Below are 18,758 nucleotides of genomic sequence, written 5' to 3'. Positions count from 1 at the left end.
ATCTCTGTGGGACTGGCCCCAAACAGCATACATTACTAGCCGTGTCTGTCCATTATTTATTAGTAGTGGACCAGCCCACTTCTCACCTGGGCTCATCCACCACAACACCTCCCCACTTTGAGATTTTTTTCAACACATTTTTTTTTTATTTTCATTACTTTTTCTTCTAATCAGAATTATTTTCCTTCTTATTCAGATTTTTTTCTTGTTCCACACAATTATATATATATATATATATATATATTTTTTTTTTTTTTTTTCAAAAATTACACAGCATTCTTACATATATATTTTTCTTTTCTATGACTTTTGTTACACTTTTCTAGGATGAAACTGGACCAATTTACCCCTAAATTTTCATTATCTTTTAAAGTGTCTGCATTAGAGCAATTCCTCAATGAAGCATTTTCAGTAGAAGAACCTTTTCCTGTAACAGAGGGCTCGGATTCTCTAATTTCAGAATTTTCTACAATGTGTTCTTCCCTAGTCACCTCCACCGACATTTCATCTGAAATCTTTTCAAGGAGGACTTGTTTAGTATCCTCAATCACAAAATGGCTTGCGTTTTCTTTGTCCATTTCTTAGCAACTGGTTCATTTTCAATTTCAACAGATAATTCTCTGCTTACATTTGAAATCTTCTGGCACGACTCGCTTCAAATGTCTCGTTAATTCTTTTTCATTTCTTTTTTTTTCTTCCAAAAAGAATTACTTTTTGTTCCACACAGAATTATTAAATTTTTCATACAGACTTATTATTATTTTTTTTTTGTTCCACACAAAACCATAGTTTTTTGGGGTTTTTTTCTCAAAATGCCACAGGTAGTACCAAGTCTACATTATCACTGGTAGCACTACTACATATAGTGGCCTGACTTATAAATCTTTCAAACAGACTTATTATTATTTTTTTTTTTGTTCCACACAAAACCATAGTTTTTTTGGGTTTTTTTCTCAAAATGCCACAGGTAGTACCAAGTCTACATTATTACTGGTAGCACTACTACATATAGTGGCCTGACTTATAAATCTTTCAAACAGACTTATTATTATTTTTTTTTTTGTTCCACACAAAACCATAGTTTTTTTGGGGTTTTTTTCTCAAAATGCCACAGGTAGTACCAAGTCTACATTATTACTGGTAGCACAACTACATATAGTGGCCTGACTTATAAATCTTTCAAACAGACTTTTATTATTTTTTTTTTTTTGTTCCACACAACCATAGTTTTTTTGGGGTTTTTTTCTCAAAATGCCACAGGTTAGTACCAAGTTCTACATTATTACTGGTAGCACTACTACATATAGTGGCCTGACTTATAAATCTTTCAAACAGACTTATTATTATTTTTTTTTGTTCCACACAAAACCATAGTTTTTTTGGTTTTTTTCTCAAAATGCCACAGGTAGTACCAGTCTACATTATTACTGGTAGCACTACTACATATAGTGGCCTGACTTATAATCTTTCAAACAGACTTTATTATTTTTTTTTTTGTTACCACACAAAACCATAGTTTTTTTTGGGTTTTTTTTCTCAATGCCCAGGTAGTACCAAGTCTACATTATACTGGTAGCACTACTACATATAGTGGCCTGACTTATAAATCTTTCAAACAGACTTATTATTATTATTATTTTTTTTTTTGTTCCACACAAAACCATAGTTTTTTTGGGTTTTTTTCTCAAAATGCCACAGGTAGTACCAAGTCTACATTATTACTGGTAGCACTAACTACATATAGTGGCCTGACTTATAAATCTTTCAACAGACTTATTATTATTATTATTTTTTTTTGTTCCACACAAAACCATAGTTTTTTTGGGTTTTTTTCTCAAAATGCCACAGGTAGTACCAAGTCTACATTATTACTGGTAGCACTACTACATATAGTGGCCTGACTTATAAATCTTTCAAACAACTTATTATTATTATTATTTTTTTTTTTGTTCACACACAAAACCATAGTTTTTTGGGTTTTTTTCTCAAAATGCCACAGGTAGTACCAAGTCTACATTATTACTGGTAGCACTACTACATATAGTGGCCTGACTTATAAATCTTTCAAACAGACTATTATTATTATTTTTTTTTTTTTTGTTCCACACAAAACCATAGTTTTTTTGGGTTTTTTTCTCAAAATGCCACAGGTAGTACCAGTCTACATTATCTGGTAGCACTACTACATATAGTGGCCTGACTTATAAATCTTTCAAACAGACTTATTATTATTTTTTTTTTTTTGTCCACACAAAACCATAGTTTTTTTGGGTTTTTTTCTCAAAATGCCACAGGTAGTACCAAGTCTACATTATTACTGGTAGCACTACTACATATAGTGGCCTGACTTATAAATCTTCAAACAGACTTTTATTATTATTATTTTTTTTTGTTCCACACAAAACCATAGTTTTTTTGGGTTTTTTTCTCAAAATGCCACAGGTAGTACCAAGTCTACATTATTACTGGTAGCACTACTACATATAGTGGCCTGACTTATAAATCTTTCAAACAGACTTATTATTATTATTATTTTTTTTTGTTCCACACAAAACCATAGTTTTTTTGGGTTTTTTTCTCAAAATGCCACAGGTAGTACCAAGTCTACATTATTACTGGTAGCACTACTACATATAGTGGCCTGACTTATAAATCTTTCAAACAGACTTATTATTATTTTTTTTTTTGTTCCACACAAAACCATAGTTTTTTTGGGTTTTTTTCTCAATGCCACAGGTAGTACAAGTCTACATATTACTGGTAGCACTACTACATATAGTGGCCTGACTTATAAATCTTTCAAACAGACTTATTATTATTTTTTTTTTTGTTCCACACAAACCATAGTTTTTTTGGTGTTTTTTTCTCAAAATGCCACAGGTAGTACCAAGTCTACATTATTACTGGTAGCACTACTACATATAGTGGCCTGACTTATAAATCTTTCAACAGAGACTTATATTTTTTTTTTTGTTCCACACAAAACCATAGTTTTTTTGGTTTTTTTCTCAAAATGCCACAGGTAGTACCAAGTCTACATTTTACTGGTAGCACTACTACATATAGTGGCCTGACTTATAAATCTTTCAAACAGACTTTTATTATTTTTTTTTTTGTTCCACACAAACCATAGTTTTTTTGGGGTTTTTTTCTCAAAATGCCACAGTTAGTACCAAGTCTAACATTATTACTGTAGCACTACTACATATAGTGGCCTGACTTATAAATCTTTCAAACAGACTTATTATTATTTTTTTTTTTGTTCCACACAAAACCATAGTTTTTTTTTGGGTTTTTTTCTCAAAATGCCACAGGTAGTACCAAGTCTACATTATCACTGTAGCACTACTACATATAGCGGCCTGACTTATAAATCTTTCAAACAGACTTATTATTATTTTTTTTTTTTTGTGTCCACACAAAACCATAGTTTTTTGGGTTTTTTTCTCAAAATGCCACAGGTATACCAAGTCTACATTATCACTGGTAGCACTACTACATATAGTGGCCTGACTTATAAATCTTTCAAACAGACTTATTATTATTTTTTTTTTTTTTCCACACAAAACCATAGTTTTTTTGGGGTTTTTTTCTCCAAAATGCCACAGGTAGTACCAAGTCTACATTATCACTGGTAGCACTACTACATATAGTGGCCTGACTTATAATCTTTCAACAGACTTATTATTATTTTTTTTTTTTGTTCCACACAAAACCATAGTTTTTTGGGGTTTTTTTCTCAAAATGCCACAGGTAGTACCAAGTCTACATTATCACTGGTAGCACTACTACATATAGTGGCCTGACTTATAAATCTTTCAAACAGACTTATTATTATTTTTTTTTTTGTTCCACACAAAACCATAGTTTTTTTGGGTTTTTTTCTCAAAATGCCACAGGTAGTACCAAGTCTACATTATCACTGGTAGCACTACTACATATAGCGGCCTGACTTATAAATCTTTCAAACAGACTTATTATTATTATTTTTTTTTTTTCCTTCCACGCAGAATTATTTTTCACTGTGAAAAGTTCCAATTTTTTATCAGACACTTTTTCTTTAGGATCTTTTTCTTTTATATATTTCTCAGTGTTTCTATTACTTTGAACCATTCGTAGTTCAATTGTGTTTGCACTTTTTTTTTTTTTTTACTTTAGAATCGTTTTTTATTTATTTTTCAGTGTGTATATTACTTTCCATTGTGTGAAGTTCAATTTGAATCCTTCAAACTTTCTTTTATTGTTCTTGAACATATGTCTTACATTCGTAACCTTGTTACCATGGTTATAACGACCCTGTTATACAGTGGGAGGTGTTCTCATCACCACTGTTATGTTCCACTACTACAAATCCGTGACTGTGTAAACTACGAATCCTCGAATCCTCGGCACCACTGTTATAAAGACACCGTTATACAGCAGGAGGTATCATTGTTGCCACTGCTTTGTCCCACATTATGATGACATATTTCGCCTTCTCTGTGGAACTGGCCTGATCAGCTGACTGACATTACTGACTGTATCAGTCCACTATTTATTAGTAGTCAACCAGCCTACTTCTCACCTGCGGGGCGTCTGCCAAAACACACACACACACACACACACATATATATATATATATATATTTACACTACAAACACAAACATTCATCCCACACACACACACAAACCCATGTAGATATGCTCACAAATACACATAAACATGTAGACTTCACACAGACACAGGCAGTAAAGCTTATGAAGAAAACTTTATTCTTACCGTGGACGCTGTCAGAATTGAGAAAATAGAAGAAACCAACGACAACCAGACTACAGAGCAGGAGCAGTTTGTAATCTGGAATTAGAAGGGAACGAAATATTAGAAAGACAGACAGGCAGACATACATCATTTGAGGGATCTTCATGGAATAGGGGTAGATGTCTTCAAGAAACAACTTGATCTCCTGCTGTCCAACTTCCCAGATGCATTTATGTCAAGGCAGGAAACACAAAAGAGGGCAGCACTAGTGTTCAACTCCCTCCTCAACCAAAAGTTAATCACATAAGGTTGGCAATTGAAAAGGTGATCTCATTGGTGGTGCTCCAGCATGGCCACAACCTTAGGGTTGAAAAGAATAAAAGAATATATATATATATATACACACATATATAATATGTGACAAATTAGTCGGTTGCCATAATAAAACTCAGAATTTCGAATGTCAGGGCAGAAGTCTGTTCCAGCATCTCGTCAGTTATTAAGACAAACAAAAATGCATTTGCTGTTAACACAACGTTTCAGCTGATATATCCTCCAGCCTTCATCAGGTGTCTTGGGGAAATTTCGACACCTGATGAAGGCTGGAGGGTATATCAGCTGAAATGTTGTGTTAACAACAAACAAGATGAGGACAAATATCTGTCAAATGTAAATAATGTACATAATTCCTCATCTCTTAAATATAGAACTGTGATATCAATTTTATATATATATATATATCGTAGGGCAACCTGCCGTGCTTGAGGAGACTACCTGTGCCAGTGGCATGTAAAAAGCACCATCCAAACATGGCCGATGCCAGCACCGCCTTGACTGGCTTCCATGCCGGTGGCATGTAAAAAGCACCAACTGATTGTGGCCATTGCCAGCTTTCCTGGCACTGCGCCGGTGGCACATAAAAAGCACCAACCAATCATTGCCGTTGCCAGCCTCCCCTGGCACCTGTGCCGGTGGCAAGTAAAAAGCACCCACTACACTCATGGAGTGGTTGGCGTTAGGAAGGGCATCCAGCTGTAGAAACACTGCCAGATCAGATTGGAGCCTGGTGCAGCCTCCTGGCTTCCCAGACCCCGACTGAACCATCCAACCCATGCTAGCATGGACGTTAGATGATGATGATGATGATGATATATATAAGGTATAAATAATGCTCATTAAGCATATTTATACACCTTCTTCATCGTTTAAAGTCCATTTTCCATGCTAGCATGGGTTGGACAGTTCGACCGGTCTGGGAAGCCAAGAAGCTGTGCCAGGCTCCATGTAAATTTTCCATTATTAGAGTATTTTGTCCTAAACTTATAGTAAGTGTTTGAAATATAAAGACAGGGTTATTGGTGAGTGATTATCAATTGTTCCAGGTTCAGTCCCACTGCGTGGCACCTTGGGCAGGTGTCTTCTACTAGAGCCTTGGGCCAACCAAAGCTTTGTGAGTGGATCTGGTAGAAGGAAACTGAAAGTAGCCTGTCATATATATATACATGTGTGTGTGTGTGTTTGTGTTTGTTTGTTAACTGGTGTTAGCGAACTTAGCAGTTCGGCAAAAGACACCGATAGAATAAGCACTAGGCTTACAAAAGAATGAATCCTGGAGTCAATTTGTTTGACTAAAGGCGGTGCTCCATCATGGCTGCAGTCAAATGACTGAAACAAGTATAAAAGAATAAAACAGACATTTTTAATAATCCTGTCTCTGTTTTTCTTCTTTTACCTCTTTTTATTTTTCCGTAAAATCTTTTCTATTTTTTTTATATATTTTATATTCTTTCACATGCAATTGTTTTTCTTTTGGACTTTATAACCCAACCACTTCACAAAAACAGGAAAACAAGCAGTAAAATGGTTAGAAACAACCCGAACATGTCGTGCTGCACCAGAGGAGACATCTTGCACTTTGTTGTGCTTGAAAAGATATGCCGCATGTCCAATCCTCTTGACGTGTCATACACCCATGCCACCCATGCCACACACACACAATCTGTTACTCCCTCCTTCCCACCATCCATGATTACCAACCCTGCTGCATTCCCCTCCACTGACCCACACATACTTATTATCAACACCCAACCCCTCCCAATGCCCTCACATATCCACCATTTTATCAAAATGCAAACCGACACCCCACACTCGCCTCCCATGCCATTCTTTGTTTACTCATCTACGGCACGTATTTTCTTTTAATTATATTTTAATCAATGTGTTATACAGTGCAGTACTATACTGTATTTTTATTTATTAATTTTTCGGTGTGAAATTGCTTATCTTATCACAGATGTTAGTTAGTTAGTTAATTTTTGGCTCAAAAAGCAAAAAGCAAGGCCATGTAGGGGGACATGGAGTTATGTACAGGGTGGTGTTCATGTAAAGAGTTCAGGCCACTTGAGGTCAAGGGATATATTAAAATCTAAAAAAATATAAATACCTATCAGTTGCAGAAACCCCGTAATATACTGGGGGAGTCTGCGATATAAACTTATATATATTAGCCAGAAAAATCCGCGATGTACTGAGAGCGCGATAGGGGAACCACAATATGGTGAGGTATTACCGTAAACTGCCATCTATATTCACTTCTATAGACCTTAAAATTTAGGGGGTTGAACATAAAGGGTACCTTGAGGGTATGTACTGACACATTTCATCACCATCTATTTCTCTGTCTCTCTCTCTCTCTCTCTCTCTCTCTCTCTCTCTCTCTCTTCTCTTTCTCTCTTCCACTCTCACTGTCTGTCTTTCTCTATCTTTCTCTCTTCTGCTATTTCTCTCCTTATCTTTTTTCTTCTCCAACTGGAATAGCCAAGAATCTCCTCTATAACAAGACCCTCATGTCTATCCCTCACGACTGAAACAAATCCACCTCCCTCGACCCCCACTCCCCTCCCTTCCGGTTGTGGGTCTTTGTCCTGCAAGTTATTTGCTGATCTCCAATCCCCACCCCACCACCTGTGCTGGTGCCATGTAAAAAGACCCCAGTACACTCTGCGAAGTGGTTGGCATGATCATCATCATCATCATCATCATCATCATCATCATCATCATCATCCTCCTCCTCCTCCAGTGTCCTGCACCTGTCAAACCGTCCAACCCATGCCAGCATAGAAAACAGACATTAAACAATGATGATGATGATGATGATGATGATGATGGTGATGGTGATAGTGATGGTGGTGATGGTGGTGGTGATAACTATTTGCCAACTTTGTAACATTTCCTTCGACCTCTGCACCTAACTTTATAGTATTAGACTTTTTTTTTCTCACTATGTTGCTCTCTTCACTGCTTTTCACACTTTTCTTTCCAGGGCACCTCTTCACCTACGTCACGTGCACACCCATTCACTTTCCACCCCAATACCTCTTATCTTAATCTTGAGCAAATTCCACCCACAACCCTCCACCTCATGCTTATCTCCATACAAAAATATTTTTTTATACATGCGCACAACACCTCAACGACCCCCCCCCGCCCCGCCTCCATCTCGTCCTCTCTTCTTAATTGTTCCCAATACACTGAACAAAGACATTGTTAAGATAAAGAAAACGAGGCCATCAGAACGTGCGATGTGGTCATTAAGCAAAGATTTCTATTGATTATATAGAACAGTGATAATATTTATCTCCACCATAAGCTGAGCTGGCAGATGAACCCTTTCAGCAGATTACTTGGATCATGGAGGACAAGAATCTGCTGACCGTATTCTCCAGTGTGCAGGTCAGAATTTACAGCCAAATGGAGTTGGGGATGATTTATACACCCAGATGACAACAGGAATTGGAAAGATTGTGACGATCTTTGAATGTTTATATAATTTATAATATCAACTTGTAAACTGGAAAATACAGTATGGGGTGACACCAAAAACTTCCCGGACTAGTTGTGTAGTGTGCCAACAGAGGGCAGCACATGGTTGCATGCACAATGAGAGCTAGCAGTGATGTTCATGAGGCAGTGTGTCAAGTGACGTCACTGTGTTTACTTTGCAAGTTTGAAAATTTGTGTTTTGCTGATCGCGTGTGTATGCTGTAGTCTGGTATTTTTGTCATGGGCAGGAAATTGGAACAAAGAGCCAATGTAAAATTTTGCCTTAAACTTGAGAAGTCTGCTACAGATACAATGAGCCTGCTTCGGCAGGCTTATGGTGATGAGGCAATGGGTCGTACGTAATGTTTCAAGTGACGCAGCTGCTTTAAAAGCAAAACACCCCTGGACAATGAGCGATCTGCAAGACCTACCACAAGCATCGCCCCCCACCACCATAAGTGTGGTATTGTGCTTTGAGAATTCCTCCCCCTGGGCCAAAACCATTAATCTAGAGTTCTACTGTGATGTTTTGAAGCATCTGAGGGAGGACATTCGAATGAAAGCGCCCGGATCTGCGGAGCACAACGAATTGGAAGAATTATTATTTTTTAAATCTCACAACATGAGATATTCAGCAACAGTACTTTGTAGTAAAGATTATTTGCCAACATAACATGGCAGTCCTGGTTTAGGACGAATGTTCCTGTAATTTGACCATATTGTAATTTGCAATGAAAAGTGGATTCTGTACAATAATAAAAAACATTCTTCATAGTGGCAGGACCAAAATGAAGCACCAAAACCCTTCCCTAAACCCGAGCTCTTCAAAAAGAGGGTTATGGTGACTGTTTGGTGGTGTACTGCTGGACTCATCCACTATATCTTCTTAAAACCTGGAAAAACCTTTACTGCAGAAACATATTGCCATGAAATTGCCAAAATTAATGAAAAACTGCTACTCCATCGTCCCCAACTGGTCAGTAGAAGTGGGCCAATCACACTACATGACAATGCTTGACCATGCGTTTCACTAATGATGCTCCAGAAGTTGAGGGATCTTGGCTACAAAGTTCTTCGCCACCCAGCCTATTCCCCAGACCTTTCTCCTACTTAATTAATTAGTGAAGTCTTTCTTTTCCTTTTTCAAATATACCTAACTGTACCAAGGATTTAACACATTTTCCAATACACACACACACACACACACACACACACACATACATACACACACACTTACTGGACGTACATACATTGATATACACTTACTTAAATAAATATACAAGTATATACAAAATTATATATATAAATATACTTACTGACAAGATGTCGAAGAAAAAGACGTCTGAGGTAGCGTAACATTTTCGCGTGTGTTTCTTTTTAAATCTGATTGTATGAGCTGAGAGGGAGACAGAAAGAGAGAAGAAGAAACAATATACTTTCAACATTCATCTGCAGGTAATTTAAGATAGGAAATATTAAAATTCATCAAGATATATCATGATATGTCATCATTGTCACAGCCGTCGTTAGAGCGTCCATGGAGAGTGGCTTACTTGCCATGGCAATCTACATTTAAATCTGGCTAAGTTCAGCTTTAAATGTTCTTCTTCTGTGGTCAGTTGGTAAAATGCAGAACCAATGCAGAGAGAGACAGACAGGTAACTACATACATGTATATATGCAAGTCGTTGTGTGCATCTGTTTATAGCATAGCATACATACACTCCACCTCCTCTCAGGAGAGGCTGTGTAGTAACTTGATTACCAACCCCATGGTTCTGGGTTCAATCCCACTGCACAGCACCTTGGGCAAGTGACTTGTACTATAGCCTCGGGTTAACCAAATCCACCGGTGTGCCAACAGAGAGTTTATGAAGTATTGTGCCCAGATTGATAATCTCTCGCTATTTGTTTTGTCATATATATATATATATATATATACATATATAGTGAATCCAAACAAAGAAGAACAAGAAAAACCATCAATGCGAGGATGTGCTACAAGTACTGTATTATCAGACACTCAGGAGAGGAAAGAAAGAGGGTTTTTATGTTTTGAGCAAAGCTCTTCTTCAGAAATAGAGGAATGTCCAAAAGAAGGGAAGACAGGGCAAGAAAATCGCCAATGATACACACACACACACATATATATACATATATATTTTTGTTAAAATTCTCATTCTTAATAATCTTCTTGATTACCCTAAAAAAATTTTAACCTTATACAGTATGATAATCTTGTTTGAAATGATCTTTAAAAACAAAAAGTTATTTGATTTTTCTCTTTCTCAAATGGCTCTACCCTCCTGATCCTAGTATTTATAAGGACCTTTTATATAAATAACCTTTCTAAATAAGTACCAATAAGAAAATATAAATCCCATGTAGGGTGTAATAATAATAAATTCTTAAACCTATAATATAACCATTAATTTTAAAAAAAGATTAGTGTAAAATAGGATTGTTCCATAACTTAATTATTCCTTTAGCCAATACCAAACATCAGTTTTTTATAGATATTATCTTAACAAGTAAATATAATTTTTAGTCCAATATATTTTGAATTATAATATTTTTTCCTAAAAATTTTCTCTATTGGTGTTAACAAGCTAAATATACTTTACCATAGTATTAGTAATTAAGCCATTTTATCCCTTTTCTATGGTGTTCTGCCCTTGATAAAATTATTCTAAGTCTCGTATCTCTTTAAATTTCATACTCAGCTTATATAAAGCTATGCTGATATATTCACTACTTATTAAAAAAATCTGCTTAGATTAAAATTTTTTAATATATAATTAGCCTGTTCTTTCACCTCAATATTCCTTTATTAATATCAATAAATATCATTTAATCAATATTCACAGATATCATCTGATAAGTTAGTATTTAAGTGTATAAATATTAAACTATTTCTATATTTTCTTTTTCTCCCTCTCTTGTGTTAAAAGTTTGATATATACTAAAAAGTATTTATAAATATTCTTCTTAATAACCTTGTTTTATAGTAGTTAACTGTAGTACTACATGATAACACTTCCCCTGTCCCATTATCAATGGTCTGCTAATGGGCGATCCCTTAATTATCAGCTAACAACTTGTTTTAAGTTTTCCCTTACTAAACCTCGTGACATTGCTTCTAATAAATCTGGATTTTATGACTCCACCATCTAGAATGTCTGTCTACTCCATCAACTCTACCCCAAACAGATACTACCCTCTGTTTTCTCTCAGCCTTAAATATACAAAGGATTTGATAAACTAGTCTAGAAATTAAAACTGACCCCATAAAAAAAAAATAACAGAAAAATCAGTGACAGGCAGTGTCTTCTTGAAAAGAAATTTCAGTTACAACTATGATGTTGTTGGTACAACATGTTCTTTGTCTATCCCCTTAACTTCTTGGAGATCTTAGGTAAAATTATACTAATGTGTGCTTCTGTTCTAATTTAATTAAATTCTATGTCTTTGTGCAGCTGAAGATTACTCTACATTTTAAATTGATGTAATGAAATGATTGCATTGTTCAATTAAATGGAGTTGCATGAAACGATTGTACTACATTACCTCTGGATATCATTGTTGCTTATTTTGAGATATATATGTGTGTGTGTGTGTGTGTGTGTGTGTGTGTATGTGTGTGTTTAAGTGCAAATGTTAACAACCTACATACAGATCCGTTATTATACATGAAGGTGTATAATATTGTTTTGTATTTTTTTCTTTCGGTTAGAAATCTTCATTTAGTATTGTATTTTGAAGAGCAGGAAAGAAAGAAAAAAGAACCATTAGATGTATAAAAGATTAAATTTCTGAGAGAAAAATACCCAGAACCACCTCAGTGGAAACAGAGAACAAAGGAAATGGTGGGAGAATTGTGCAGCAGATGGGCTGGGGTGTAACAGGTTGTACCTCACAGAGCAAATTGCTTGTTCAGCCTCAGCTTGTGAACAAGATTGCAAAGGTGTAGTCATGGAGAATAGCCAGTTACACCATTTCTCACAGGACTCACATATATATATGGATTGCAGAAGTGAATTAATTATAGTTTGTAAACCTGGTGGACAGAATCTGTCTCAAAGCCTGTCATATATATATATATATATATATATATACGGAGATGTACTCGCATAGCAAGTGATTTGATCTGAGATCGTGTGCTGAAACGAAAACAATTGCAACGTGGACGGTGTTTGTAAGCCATTTAAGAAACACACAAAAGCTGTTTGATTCACATTTAACATTCAAGTTTAATTTGTCAAAATATTTTCGTCGCTAAAATCCGCAAGCACGGATTTTTGTCAGTGAACAGGTCGCAGATTTTAGCGCCGAAAATATTTTGACAAATTAAACTTAAATGTTGAAGTGAATCGAACGGTTTTTGTGTGTTTCTTAAATGGCTTATAAACACCTTCCATGCTGCAATTATATATATATATATATATATATATACTAAGCAATAAGGGTTTAGCAACGAGTTGCCTTACCACATACCGAATTTAGAAATAGCAGTCAAAGGGTTATAGCTATTTCTTCTACTAAAAAGGGAGATCTCAGTAAAAACAGCATTTGGAAGGCACAAACAGGTAAGAGAGAATGAATTGACTGCAATCTATCATACATTTTTTTAGTTATCCACGGACGTACGTTTCGAAATCAAGTTTTAAGGAAAGCATACGAATTAAATATTAAATATTAAATAATAAATAATTCTATCTTACCGAAACTTCTTTTCTCTTCAGCGTAGAATACTATAATCATAAATGATTATATATTGAATTTTGAGATACCAGAAGGCACCAACTCCACTCAGTATCAGAGCGAGCTAGAACCCGCAACTGGTATCACCGAATTCAATTTGTGAATGAAACGATTGTGTCAACAGCCCCTTCCCACCCGCGTGTAGCCAAAACAAGATGCTGTGGTCATCTACTGAGATAAAATATGGTTATCCGTAATAATGAAGGGTGAAATTAATTAATTTGGAAAAATTATCAATTACACCAAGTAGTCTTCGGCATGTAAAAGCCTCATTCGAGGAAAATTTAAGTAATACTAAGCAATAAGGGTTTAGCAACGAGTTGCCTTACCACATACCGAATTTAGAAATATATATATATATATATATATATATACAGGGCACAGTGAATATAATGTCATCTAAATCACGCTAAAATGAAATAACTTTTGATATCTCATTTTAACAGATATATTTACCAAAATTACATAAAAATATCTTGAAATACTAAAGAGTAAATTTATTCAATAAAATCACCACTGACTTCAACCTCCAGACGACTTCAGAATCTTCTTCAAATTGTCTGGACGCTCTCTTTGTTTAAGTTGGTGAATGCTGCCATAATCCTTGCCTTCAGTTTATCTAGGGTGTTACAAAGAGTTTTGTTGGTCTCTCGCTCAACTGCACCCCACACATAATAATTAAGAGGGTTGCAGTCTGGGGAGTTAGGAGGCCAGATGTTAGGGGTGATGTGGTTGCAGAAATTGTCTGACAGCCATGACTGGGTTCTCCTGCTTGTGTGGCATGGTGCAGAGTCCTGTTGCCAGACATAGGGTCTTCCAGCAGTCAACCTCTTGACCCAGTGCAACACTACCTCCTCCAAGCACTTGATGTAGGACTTTGTGTTGAACCTGAGTCCATGTGGGAAGGTGAATAGAGGCATAACATCACCATCACTAGCAGTCATTCCAAACACCATGATGTTGACTGGATGTTTGATTTTTATCACTCTCAGTACATATTTTTGGGGCACAGCAAGCCAATGATTGTTCTGTGTTCACCATCTGTTCATATTGAAGCTTCCGGCACAAATGCCAAGCAGTATGGCATGTTGTTTCCAAATTTCTAGCTGAGTGAATTGTGTAATGGTGCTGTTTTTCTCTCACAGACAGTGCCCAACTGACCCTACTATACTGTGTAGCCGACAAAATCAAAAACAAACAATGCACATGCATGAAATTAAAAATATAAAATGGCAACAATTTACTCCTCACACCCTGTATATACATATATATACATATATATATATATATATATATATATATATATATATATGTATGTATATTGGCAGGGCTGGCCTGCTAGGTAGCTGGCCAGAATGCTAGAAGAAGATCATCAACAATCAAACGATCGAGATGCAAACCGCAAGACTAACCCTAGTCTAACTTGGGGTTAGTCTTGCGGTTTGCATCTTGAGGACCGAATGTACTGATGAAGTCACGGACACTTGAATTATGCAAGTAATTCTTTTGTTAAGACCGAAACCGAGGTATACATTTAAGTCTGTTTTTTATTTAATTTTTCATATGTCCTGCCCGCCAAAGTTGGTTCTGGTGTTCGCTGAATTCTTCCTCTAGAGAATTTCCCTTGTAGTTTGATCGTTGATGATCTTTTTCTAGCATTCTGGCCGGCTACCTAGCAGGCCAGCCCTGCCAATATACAAATATATTTGAATTTTCTCTGACTCCTCAGATTTTTTGAATGCTGGACTACTGGTTTTAAATTGATATTAAAATTAATATTAATTTATCTCCCTCAATTTTTAAATATATATATATATATATATATATATATATATATATATATCACGTGATCACATGAGACTGACCAGACCATCAGATGTTGCAACACATCGCTGGTCACAATGCGTTTGCATTGTTTTAGCCTTCGAATATATGTATATATATATATATATATATTATATATATATATATTATATATATATATATATTATATATATATATATTACGTTATATAATTAGGGTTCAGTAAAATAATTTACTTTACCACACACCGAACTATTAGAAATAGCAGCCAAAAACTTTTAGCTATTTCCTCTACTATAATAAAAGTCTCCCAGACAATGTTTGCTCAAAATTAATTCACGTAGGTATAGAGGGAAAAATAACGAAAGATCACACGTACCCAAATCACTGATCGCGGATCCTGGGTGGATGTTGTTTACCTGGACTTTGCTAAGGCTTTTAACTCTGTGCCACACAAAAGACTTATGGTGAAGCTTTCTGCGTTGGGTGTAAGAGACGAACTCTATAACTGGTTAAAGTCCTTTATTTTCGGCCGAAAAGAGGTTGTCACAGTTCTAGGACAGCACTCTTCGCCCTATGAGATGACATCTGGTGTGCCGCAGGGATCTGTTCTTGGCCCCCTTTTATTTGTTGCATATGTTAATGACATAGATGCCAACTTAAAGAATGCCACAGTGCTGAAATATGCAGATGACATCAAGCTGTACCTCGAAATAAAGAGGTCAAATCCTGTACACTATGGATCTCTATTGCAAGCAGACCTGGACACAATGCAGCAGTGGATCATGGACTGGCAACTCAAGCTGGCTGTGGACAAATGTACCACCATGCATTTTGGGAGGAGAAACCCAGCGTCCACCTACTCCCTCCACAACACTAGTCTCAAAAAGTCTTCAAGTGAACGTGACCTGGGTGTTATTGTCGACAGCGATTTGCGTTGGACAAAACACATCGCTAAAATTGTCAAGAAGGCTGAGGGCGTCTTGGCATCACTCACCAAATCCTTTGTGAGCCGCTCTCCGGCTATCTATCTGCGGCTTTATATAGCTATGGTAAGACCTCACCTGGAGTTTGCATCGCCGGTCTGGAGCCCCTATCTTGCCCAGGACATCAATCGTCTGGAAGCTGTTCAGCGACGTGCAACCAAAAGAATACCCTCCATCAGGCATTTGCCATATCCTGAACGCCTTACTTCCCTGGACATGGACACATTGAAACTCCGACGTCTGGCAGCTGACTTGGCAGACACCCATAAAATTATCAACCATCGCACAAACAATAACTCTGAGCACCTCTTCAAACTCCACCCATCTAACACCCGTGGACATATTTACAAAGTAAGGAAACAGCACAGCTCCCATGACTTCAGGAAACATTTTTTCACGCTGAGAGTTGCTGAAGCGTGGAACAAACTGCCGACATCGGTTGTTAGTTGTCGGAGCACTGCTTCCTTCAAGACTTCCATGCTTCCTGAGATTCGCCAACACTACACTTGATTTTCTTCCCTCCATACACCCAGACATTTCTACACTACTGCATGTACTTTATATGCACTTTCTGACAAGTTGTGGTGCACCTGAGCACTGTATACAATAATTTCATTATATTATTATATAAGATTACTTGAGAACACCATTTCTGGATTAGAAATCTTGGGCTGATGACGGAAATGTTGATCTCTTTATCCAACTAATCCAGAAATGGTGTTCTCAAGTAATCTTATGTACGTGTGATCTTTCGTTATTTTTCCCTCTATACCTACGTGAATTAATTTTGAGCAAACATTGTCTGGGAGACTTTTATTATAGTAGAGGAAATAGCTAAAACTTTTTAGCTGCTATTTCTAATAGTTCGGTGTGTGGTAAAGTAAATTATTTTACTGAACCCTAATTATATAACGTAATGTTTTAAATATACCGTAAATGGTCTTTTTACATACTGAACACTACTTGGTAAAATTATTAATTAATAATTAATTAATTTTACCCTTTTATTATTGACTACATATATGTTGGCGATTTTTTTTCCTCTGTCTTCCCTTCTCCTATGTTTCCGATGAAGAGCTCCGCTCGAAACGTTAAACCCTCCTTCTTCCCTTCTTTCCTGAGCGTCCAATAATACTATATTTGTTCCACGTCCTCGCGTTGTTGTTTTTTTGTGTTTTCTTGTTTGGATTAACTTTATACGTATATATATATATATATATATATATATATATGATATACCACAATCCCCTATTTTGTCGGGTTTGTTCGGAGTCTGCGCAGTGTTTTGAATAGTTTAGAAAGAGCATTTCGATAGACGCACATGGGTCTATTGATATGGTCTTCCCATCATTAACAGGAATCTTACTGAAGAGCCAGCCTGAGTAAATAAATACTATTTTTATTGCTGAATTTGGCGAAACTGCAGTATAAGAAAAGTTAAGTTTGTAAAAGTTTTTAATTCTCATCTCACTAAATTTATCCAGCTATTGTGTATCTAGTGCACTCTTCGCCTTGAATGTAATGATATATGTATAATATATGGCGTGTACTGGTACACCGGCGATTATAATTAATTTTATTGTATCGCATTTATCTTTGTTTACATACATATATATATATATAATATATATATATATATATATATATATATAATATATATATATATATATATATATATATGTGTGTGTGTGTATATATATATATATATGTACATACACACACAGACATATATATATAATGGACTCTCCTGTTAGTTTCGACATATGAGGCTCCAAAAAACGTGCTCTGTCAGTCATAAAGCTTATGTCGTATGTGACATTTAAGTCCTGTCAACATTTTGAAAAGAAGGCAACAGGTGTTGCAAGAATGAGGATTACAGGTCAGTGCAGATGATATATTTGCAGCCGCTTTTCTCTTTTGCCTTGCACCCCGAAGCCTGTTAGTACCATTTTTAATACCATTTTGACACAATGATCTCCATTTTGGTCCTTCCAAAGCTGATCACTCAAAGGTGTTGTCAGCTATCTTCATCTCCAAGAAGTCACTCTTCAGCTTGTGCTTATATCTGAGCCAGAGTTGATCAACATTCTTGTGCCCACTCTCAAGCTGACTGTATATGAGGACTTTGGCTATTCTTTCGTCACTCATTCATCATCATCATCGTTTAACGTCCGCTTTCCATGCTAGCATGGGTTGGACGGTTCAACTGGGGTCTGGGAAGCCCGAAGGCTGCACCAGGCCAGTCAGATCTGGCGGTGTTTCTACAGCTGGATGCCCTTCCTAACGCCAACCACTCCATGAGTGTAGTGGGTGCTTTTTATGTGCCACCGACACAAGTGCCAGACGAGGCTGGCGAACGGCCACGCTTGGATGGTGCTTTATACGTGCCACCGGCACAGAGGCCAGGCCAGACTGGCATGGCCACGATCAGATGGTGTTTGTTACGTGCCACGAGCACGGAGGCCAGTCGATGCGGTGCTGGCTACGGCCACGTTCGGACGGTTCTCTTATGTGCCACCGGCACTGGTACCACAAACTACAAATTCCATTGATGTTGATCGATTTCGATTTTGATTTGATTTGATTTTTTGATTCTTTGATTTTCACTTGCCTCAACAGGTCTTCACAAGTAGAGTTATGTGTTCCAAG

The 18,758-nt window shown here is 36.5% G+C and overlaps 1 protein-coding gene across 1 annotated transcript in view; it reads right to left on the bottom strand.

Annotated features, from left to right (window-relative positions):
- The window catches only part of LOC115220313, a 93,558-nt gene extending 83,579 nt beyond the window's left edge, over positions 1–9,979 (bottom strand). The window contains exons 1-2 of the mRNA XM_036510173.1: positions 9,876–9,979; positions 4,759–4,833 (exon numbers count right to left, since the gene is read on the bottom strand). Coding sequence (XP_036366066.1) covers positions 4,759–4,833; positions 9,876–9,918 — 118 coding nt within the window. The 5' untranslated portion in view covers positions 9,919–9,979. The remainder of the gene's footprint in view (positions 1–4,758; positions 4,834–9,875) is intronic.
- Between the last annotated feature and the right edge of the window lie 8,779 nt (positions 9,980–18,758).

Source organism: Octopus sinensis, linkage group LG16 (assembly GCF_006345805.1).
Source record: "Octopus sinensis linkage group LG16, ASM634580v1, whole genome shotgun sequence".
NCBI classification, from domain to species: Eukaryota; Metazoa; Mollusca; class Cephalopoda; order Octopoda; family Octopodidae; genus Octopus; species Octopus sinensis.
The sequence above is the reverse complement of the archived record's forward strand: the minus strand, read 5'-3'. Positions and strand labels throughout refer to the sequence as shown.